The 9402-nt window shown below is 42.2% G+C and overlaps 1 protein-coding gene across 1 annotated transcript in view; it reads right to left on the bottom strand.

The window, feature by feature from the left end:
* Positions 1 to 496: 496 nt before the first annotated feature.
* Positions 497 to 9402, bottom strand: part of LOC138957851 (uncharacterized) — a 17746-nt gene continuing 8840 nt past the window's right edge. Inside the window, exons 3-5 of the mRNA XM_070328899.1 lie at positions 6588 to 6733; positions 5242 to 5512; positions 497 to 4538 (exon numbers count right to left, since the gene is read on the bottom strand). Coding sequence (XP_070185000.1) covers positions 4126 to 4538; positions 5242 to 5512; positions 6588 to 6733 — 830 coding nt within the window. The 3' untranslated portion in view covers positions 497 to 4125. The remainder of the gene's footprint in view (positions 4539 to 5241; positions 5513 to 6587; positions 6734 to 9402) is intronic.

The following is a 9402-nucleotide window of genomic DNA, read 5'->3' as shown; positions in this document are numbered from 1 at the left end:
ATGAATCAAATTTCTAAGTTAAATAAAACAAATTGGTTGGACAAATTTGGCCCCATGAATGCATGGTAAGGTACACAAGGTCGCTCATCAGTACTATCGAAGGGTGTTTTTTTGTTCAGTGTAGAGTTTATACTAGATCAACGAGGCCGAGAAGCGTCCCGGTCGGAATTAATATCAACTCAGTGACACCAGGGACCTATATTGCGAAAGATGAAAACGTCACACCGGGCGCCGGGCACACGCGGCACACTGATTCGCGCGCGCGTGCACACACACGTGGTATACTACACACAAGCACTCACACACACACACACACACACACACACACAAACATGCCGCCTGGCACACACTGACACGCGGCACGCACACACTGCACGCACGGCACACACACACGGCCCGCGCACGCATCGCACGCACACACACACCGGCACACACACGCGGCACACACATACACCCACACCGTGACACACACACACGGCACTGGCACACACACACACACAAATGCAATTGTTTAATGAATATAGTAGCGCCAAGGCATACTTGGGATAGTTAAAGCATTAATTAATATTTGTTATAAAATACACATTTGTTTCGTATAGGCCTACATGTATATTTGTGCCATTTAACATGATTTTTGTTGTCTTTGTGTTTGTTTCCAGTCAGTGATGCGTTGATGTGCCGAGAGAAATATTACCATATTTGTACAATAATAAAAATGGACATTATAAAGTTTCCTTATCTTATCTTAGAATCAGATGAGTGTTTTGATGTCTTGAGGTGTGACAGCTGATCGAAGTGTATTCGTTCAAGCAGTATTGAAAAAACACACACAAAAAACAAACAAACAAACAACTAAACAAATAACACACATAAAACACATTTTTGGGCATGTGAGAACATCTTGTCAAAGTCGTAGGTATATAAAGGTCAATTTGAAGACAAAAAAGAGATACAAAAATAAAGATACTTGTACCGTGATATTGAATTTTTTTAAACTGACGGCATACACTGTACTAATAACGCACAACAGTTTTAAAGGACAAGCGAAGCTACACAAAATATACACAGTATACGTGCATACAAATCAGTAACGTCTAAACGAGACTGGTTTGATTATTTCCAATGCATTCTGCGTGTTTTTGCTATTTTGCCCTTCGCAAACCACGACGATTGATCCCGGCGTTCAAAAGAAAATGCAACTATTATGTGGTACAGATCAATAGAGGTTTCGAATACACACATTGAAACGGCATATATAATATTAAAGGGAGGCGGCCCTATATGGGGCGCCCTAACTATGATCGAGGACTTGTGGATCCACACTTGTCATACCAATAGACGATTTTCGAAAATAACTCTTTCATGATTATTAGCGGTCTGGAAGAGTAAGCGCCCCTTTACCTCGGCCAAGCTTTTCACAACATCCGGAGCATATTCCAACCCTCCAGGCTTCTGCAATCGGGACGAACAACTAACTACGATGTGTATGGTATGCAGCGCGCGCCGGCACAATCGGCTAAGGTCTTTCAGTATTTCAAAAATCAGCGTTTACGAGTTCATCGGAGTTCAACATTTGTTGCGGAAATGATCGCTGGCAAGTAGTGATCGCTGACAACGTGTTTTCACCGAGGCCACAGGTGTTTGGCTTGAGGTCACGTGAGTTTAGGAAAAACACACGTGCTTAGCGAACACTTCCAGTGATCAGCAAGCCCATTAGTGGCGATTCGTGGCTCCGATGATTATATTTTTGAAAGAAAATGGAATCATATTTAGCGCACGCTGCATAGCATACACATCATAGTTAGTTGTTAATCACGATTGCAGGATAAAGCCGATCGGAAGTATGGAACATGCTCCGGATGTTGTGAAAAGCTTGGCCGGACTCTACCCAAACCGCTGAAAATCCTGACCGAGTTATTTCCGAAAAAACGTCTATTCAGACATGCATTTTAGTTGTATGCGCTAATAAGAAACTCGCAGAAAATCGTTCCACGCCAGAATATCGACTCATAGTCATAGCTACTGACTCTCTATCCAGAGTTGATATAAGGCCCCCCCCCAAAAAAAGGTCTGTTTACGGTAACATATAGGCCAAAACAAGTCGCGTAAGGCGAAAATACAACATTTAGTCAAGTAGCTGTCGAACTCACAGAATGAAACTGAACGCAATGCAACGCAGCAAGACCGTATACTCGTAGCATCGTCAGTCCACCGCGCACGGCAAAGGCAGTGAAATTGACAAGATGAGCGGAGTAGTACTTGCGCTGAGAAGGATAGCACGCTTTTCTGTACCTCTCTTCGTTTTAACTTTCTGAGCGTGTTTTTAATCCAAACATATCATATCTATATGTTTTTGGAATCAAGAACCGACAAGGAATCAGATGAAGGTGTTTTTAAATTGATTTGGACAATTTAATTTTGATAATAATTTTAAAAAAATTAATTTTCAGAGCTTGTTTTTAATCCAAATATAACATATTTATATATTTTTGGAATAAGAAAATGATAAACAATAAGATGTACGTAAATTTGGATCGTTTTATAAAATTGTTTGTTTTTTTTACAATTTTCAGATTTTTAATGACCAAACTCACTCATTAGTTTTTAAGCCACCAAGCTGAAATGCAATACCAAACCCCGGCCTTCGTCGAAGATTACTTGACCAAAATTTCAACCAATTTGGTTGAAAAATGAGAGCGTGACAGTGCCGCCTCAACTTTCACGAAAAGCCGGATATGACGTCATCAAAGACATTTATTGAAAAAATGAAAAAAAACGTATGGGGATTTCATACCCAGGAACTCTCATGTCAAATTTCATAAAGATCGGTCCAGTAGTTTCGTCTGAATCGCTCTACACACACACACAGACAGACAGACACACACACAAACACATACATACACCACGACCCTCGTCTCGATTCCCCCATCTACGTTAAAATATTTAGTCAAAACTTGACTAAATATAACAAGTCGCGTAAGGCGAAAATACAACATTTAGTCAAGTAGCTGTCGAACTCACAGAATGAAACTGAACGCAATGCAACGCAGCAAGACCGTATACTCGTAGCATCGTCAGTCCACCGCGCACGGCAAAGGCAGTGAAATTGACAAGAAGAGCGGGGTAGTACTTGCGCTGAGAAGGATAGCACGCTTTTCTGTACCTCTCTTCGTTTTAACTTTCTGAGCGTGTTTTTAATCCAAACATATCATATCTATATGTTTTTGGAATCAGGAACCGACAAGGAATAAGATGAAGGTGTTTTTAAATTGATTTGGACAATTTAATTTTGATAATAATTTTAAAATTTTTAATTTTCAGAGCTTGTTTTTAATCCAAATATAACATATTTATATATTTTTGGAATCAGAAAATGATAAAGAATAAGATGTATGTAAATTTGGATCGTTTTATAAAAAAAATATTTTTTTTACAATTTTCAGATTTTTAATGACCAAACTCACTCATTAGTTTTTAAGCCACCAAGCTGAAATGCAATACCAAACCCCGGCCTTCGTCGAAGATTACTTGACCAAAATTTCAACCAATTTGGTTGAAAAATGAGAGCGTGACAGTGCCGCCTCAACTTTCACGAAAAGCCGGATATGACGTCATCAAAGACATTTATTGAAAAAATGAAAAAAAACCGTATGGGGATTTCATACCCAGGAACTCTCATGTCAAATTTCATAAAGATCGGTCCAGTAGTTTCGTCTGAATCGCTCTACACACACACACACACAGACAGACAGACAGACACACACACACACATACACCACGACCCTCGTCTCGATTCCCCCCTCTACGTTAAAGTATTTAGTCAAAACTTGACTAAATATAAAAATTGGGTCGGTAGGTCGGGATTTTTTTTTCTCCAAAAAACCATATTTTTACGTTATTTTGCAAAAAAACCCCAATTTTTTTTTCTTTTTTTCCCAAATGCCAAAAAAAGTCCAGGGTCGCGCGAAAAAAATAGGGTCGGTCGGGTTACCGTAAACAGACTTTTTTTTTTGGGTGCCTAATCTGATGTACCCTGATAGGGATAGGGTTTCCATATTGGACGTCCTAACCTTGAAGACCTTTGGTTCCACAATTGTCTTCGTCTTCCAGATTCCATTCTAGAAACTAGTTGTCTGCGCTAATGAGAAACCCTGAGAAAACCGTTCCACGCCAGAATGTTGAATCGTATGTACACTCTAACCAGACCTTCTGACCGTTCTTGAGGTGGAGTACTGCATGGCATGAACCCATCACAGTGGAACTGTCATAATTTCGACCTACTTGCATTAGGTACGTTTCGGAAACCTTAATTCCGTCTTTCATCAGTGCCATATTTGCATGATGAGACGAGGTGTGTGTTCCCGTTGATCCGACGAAGAAGTAGGTTCCATTGACGGGTGCTGTGAATTCTCCAGATAATCGGTTGAAAGCTTGACCATCGTTGCTGACCACTGAAAATGACCGCAGATGGTCACCATCACTGAGTGTTGTTTCTTTACCTAGCGAGGCGTGGAAACCAACCTGAAGCCTGGCGACATCTGAAAATGAGTAGAATCGTGTCAATGCATACTATTATTTCACGGTTGACTTGAGATTTCGGCAGATTTCTTTTGTGTTCTTCCCCATCTTTCTTGAATTTTCATGGAATCTTTCCAATTCTCTTTTGTTATCCCGTCGCACACAAATTGAATGTTAAAGGCTTCATAATAGCAGTCTGGTAAAAGAGTAGCTCTGCTGTGTGGAGTTGCAAATACAAAAAGTAATGCACCCAAGATGTCGCCTTTGTCAGTATGAGTAAAGAAGATGCAGTGGCCAGTGCAAAGTTCCCATGCAGGGAAAAGAAAGAAGAAAAATAATAGGCTTGAAAAGATATCCTCCCCAAGCAAAAAGTTTTCATGCAGTTATATGTCCCTTGAACACCAGGTAAGGATTGTTATTTTTTGTTTTTGTTTGTTTGTTAAGCAGGGAATATCCCTCTAAATTTGGGTCACACAACTTAAAAATCTTTGCTTGCGTGCTTTGTATTTTAAAATTCATGAATGTGCATTGAAAACTTTGTAAATTGTTTGGTTTCTTTCAATTTTCATTATTATTTGATTTTGAATTGTGAACGGGATAATGTATTTATGTCTGTTTTTGTGAGGCGCTTAGAACTGTATCAGGATTTGCGCCATATAAATATCCGCATTATTATTATTAAATCAGTATCACAGCCACGGAAAGAGTGCCTATAAAACCTACCCAGGTGAGCCTGCAGAAGCTGAGACTCGTTCTCCACCTGCATCTTCAGAGCTTGGAGCTGGGCCTCCTGCAGAGCGAACCTGGCGCTAACCTCGTCAACGTAAACAGTGACGTCAGTGTACAGAGCTGAGCGTTGCGGTAGACACTTGTTGGCAGGAGTGTTTGAAGGAAGGCCACACGAGTAGTTACCTCCCTTGACGGGATTTGGCACGAGAAGGTGAAAATGGCCGTCGCTGAAGTCGGAACTACTCAGTTGTCCGTCGTCTGGAGTCTAGAAAAAGAGCAAAAGACATAATAATGTTAGGAAGAAGGCAACAGACAACGTGAGGGAGAGATATACATTTATATAGCTATTCTGATGAACACGTGGGGGAATTCGGGGGCTGTGATTGGATGGTCTCTCCCGATCATCAAAGCATATTGCTGCCGAAGTCGGCCATTTTTCTCAATATCCATAACTCATAACTCATAACTCATAACATTTTATTGATCCAACAAAGGAAATTAAATTGGTCATCAGCACATATAGGTCATTAATTAATAATTATAAAAGAATAAGAGAAGAAAATTCATAAAACCCATGATAACAAAAAAAATATCCAAAAGCATATTGAGAAAAATGGCCGACGCATGGTTCCGGTTTACACATCTGTACCACGCGGCGATGTTTCTATCGACAACAGCATACACTGACAACTTAAAAAGCTGTTTCAACAACTGTGTTGTGAAATCGAATAAACTTGGAGCCAGTTTTTCTTCCAAAGTCAGAAAGCGTGTAGCGGTGTGCATGTCTGCGCGAACATGATGCGCGTAAGAAGTTTGTCTGCTATCAAAACCTGAGATCAACGCATCGACGCAAAAACTGTCATTTTGTAAGTTTGGAACAACAAATCAAGGTCATAACAGCTATATAATCGCTATTATGTTTTCAGCGTAGCAATAGGGTCCGATATTTAGACTCGAACAAGTATAATGCGACTCGTCTTCGACTCGTCGCATTATACTTGTCTCGTCTAAATATCGGACCCTATTGCTACGCTGAAAACACAATAGCTGTTAATGATGGAGAATCTTGTCCATACATAAAGTAAACAACCCAGTATCAAACAATTGGGTGTGAGTGTGTGTCAGTGTGTGTGCCACGATGTGTGTGTGTTTGAGTTTCGGTGTGTGTGTGTGTGTGTGTGTGTGTGTGTGTGTGTGTGTGTGTGTGTGTTTGAGTGTGTGTGTGTGTGTTTGAGTTTGTGTGTGTGTATTTGAGTGTGTGTGTGTGTGTGTGCGTGTGTGTGTGTGTGTGTGTGTGTGTGTGTGTGTGTGTTTGTGTGTGTTTAGAAACAGGCAGAGACCTTCCAAACAACATCCAAGGGAGGGTGGCCGCGGTCAGAGAAGTGACCACATGACAACCGCACGTGCCACTCTTTGGTGGTGGCGTCATGAAACGCTTTTTGCTCCTGACGAGTTTCTAGGCCTCCGCTTTTGGTCTTCGGGGAGTCTGCCGATGGGAAAATACAAGTTTCATTGTTGAACACACGAACCCCACAATTGTATATATACAGTCTTCAAAAAAAGTTTAAGGATCACTTTTTTACAAGCACGCCACACAAAACAGACAAGACCGAATTCTTTCATTTTTTTAAAAATTATATAATTGAACAACCAAGGAGTAATGAAAAACAAAGCAAAGATCGAACGCGGCAGCGACAATTTAGCTAGCGTGTGTCAAACGTGACAACCCTCGAAAATCAGTGTCAAAAACGCGTGTGCCCTCCGTTGTGTGCCAGGCATTCAACACATCGTTGGCGCATGGAGTGGATCAGGTTGCATAGGAATGCTCTGGGAACTCCATTCCACTCCTGCTGGAGCCATTGCAGCAGTTGACCCAGATTGGCAGGAGGAGGGTGATGTTGCTGTACTCGACGACAAAGCTCGTCCCATATGTGCTCTAAATTGTTCAGGTCCGGGCTGTTGGCTGGCCACAGCATCCTGTTGACCCTGGCCTGCTGGATGAAGGTGTTTACAGCTGCAGAGCGATGGGGAGGTGCGTTGTCATCCTGAAGAATCGCACGAGGGCCGATCGCTTGGAGGGCTGGAACGACCAGGGGTTGCAGGATCTCATTCTGGTAGCGGACACCGGTCAAGTTGCCCACTACATGGTACAGAGGTGTCCTTAGACGTGTGCTAATCCCTCCCCAGACCACCACAGAGCCTCCGCCAAAACGCTGTCGTTCCAGAACAGCGCCTTCTGCGAAGCGCTCTCCGCGACGCCTCCACACTCGGATGCGACCATCAGCAGGTTCCAAGCAAAAGCGGGACTCATCTGTAAACAACACCTGAGCCCACTGCTGACGTTGCCACCTCACATGTTGAGTGCACCAGGCTCGGCGAGCTGCTCGGTGATTAGCAGTCAGGGTTGATCCTCGGACTGGACGCCTTGCACGCAAGCCAAAGTTGTGTATGGGGTTTCGGATCGTCTGACCATTAACAACAGTGTTGGTGGTAGCTTGTAGGCGTTGCCTAATGTTGTTTGCCGTAGCCATTCTTTGTTGCATAGCCTGTCTCTGAATGAAGCGATCCTCTCTTTGTGTGGTGACTCTGGGCCGACCAGAACGTTGTCGCTCCTGCGCTCTTCCGGTTGCGTGGAATCTCTGTTTTAGTCTGATGATGACAGAGGGAGCCACTGCAAGCCTCTGGGCCACTTGCCTGGCAGCAACACCGTCCTGTAGCCATCCTATTGCCCTTCCTCTATCCAAATCGCTCGGTTTTCTTCGTGGGGGCATGTTGCTACTGTGCATAATTGTGTCAGCGTGTCAACCTTTAAACACAAGCTGGTGAGCGATGTTCATAGCCAGGACCCTGTTGTAGCACGTGTATCACAACATTTTGCCCTGGCATGCGTTCCGCAAATTTCATGGGGCTATAAAAAAACACCCTTTTTCTTCCAAAATGCAGAAACTTTTGAGAAGTCCCATGAAAGGGAAATAACTCTGCCTGCCAAACAAAATTCTAGGTCAAGACTCAGTGTTCATTTGTTAATTCAAACACATTAATCTTTTAATTATTATGTCGATGTTTAATGTTTTGGCAACTTTTTATAATTAGATCCGTTTTTTCAACCGATCCTTAACGTTTTTGAAAGAGTGTATACTAATATGAGCACTCATACGAGTTATGTCTTTGTTATAAATCAGAGACTCTGACAGAAGAAGAAAACATCTGCTGAATGCATCAGTACAACTGACATATCTTGCTTATGATATCGATGATAACAAGAGGCGAAGCCTTCAAGGCTCCCGTAAGAAATCAACAAACAGTAACATAACACAAACTCACTCACTCCGTAACACACACACACAAACACACACACACACACACACACACACACACACACACACACACACACCCACACACACACACACACACACACCAGACCTGTTTACCCCCATAAGTGTTTTGGAGTAATGCTCAGCCCCAAAAATAGTAATCCTGGCACAAAAATAGTAATCATCCAGCATTCGTCGCCAATTACAACGCACATGACAACTGTGTCTGCGAAACGCAATCATGCACATATATCCATCATTCACAAACAAAACACATCAGGCAGTTTTTGTAGTCATCATAATTTCAACGAAGATCACATCAAAAGCACATGCATCACTGATTCTTTTTCTTTTGCTCGTAGTAGGCTTTTTTCAGTTAGTCAAGCGCTTCTCTACTGTACTTGCGCTTGCCGAATGAGTGAGGGCGAGACTTCACCACTAGAATAAGGCTCTCCAGCGTCTTATCAGACAGACATGATCTCTGGTCAGTCCTGTGCTTTTTCACCCCATTTTGCCATTGAAAAAACAATGCGAAACATGTGAATTGATTTACATTTTTTTTATTTATGAAAATCGTAGTCTTGACACGGATAGCGGAATGGCGTATTTTTTGCAGAAAATCGTAATAAATTACGCCAAAATCGTAAGGGTAAACAGGTCTGACTAACGCATCATATCAACTCCATGTATAATTTTCAAAAGAAGGCAAACAGATAAAATGACTAGGGTAATAGGTTAGGTACCTGCCATGTGGGCACTTTTTCCACTGCTGTCCTCAGTCCTATACTTTTCAGGGGCGGACGAGGGGGGGGTTTCAGGGGTTTCCGGAAACCCCCCCCCA

This window comes from Littorina saxatilis, linkage group LG2 (assembly GCF_037325665.1).
Source record: "Littorina saxatilis isolate snail1 linkage group LG2, US_GU_Lsax_2.0, whole genome shotgun sequence".
NCBI lineage: Eukaryota > Metazoa > Mollusca > Gastropoda > Littorinimorpha > Littorinidae > Littorina > Littorina saxatilis.
The sequence above is the reverse complement of the archived record's forward strand: the minus strand, read 5'-3'. Positions and strand labels throughout refer to the sequence as shown.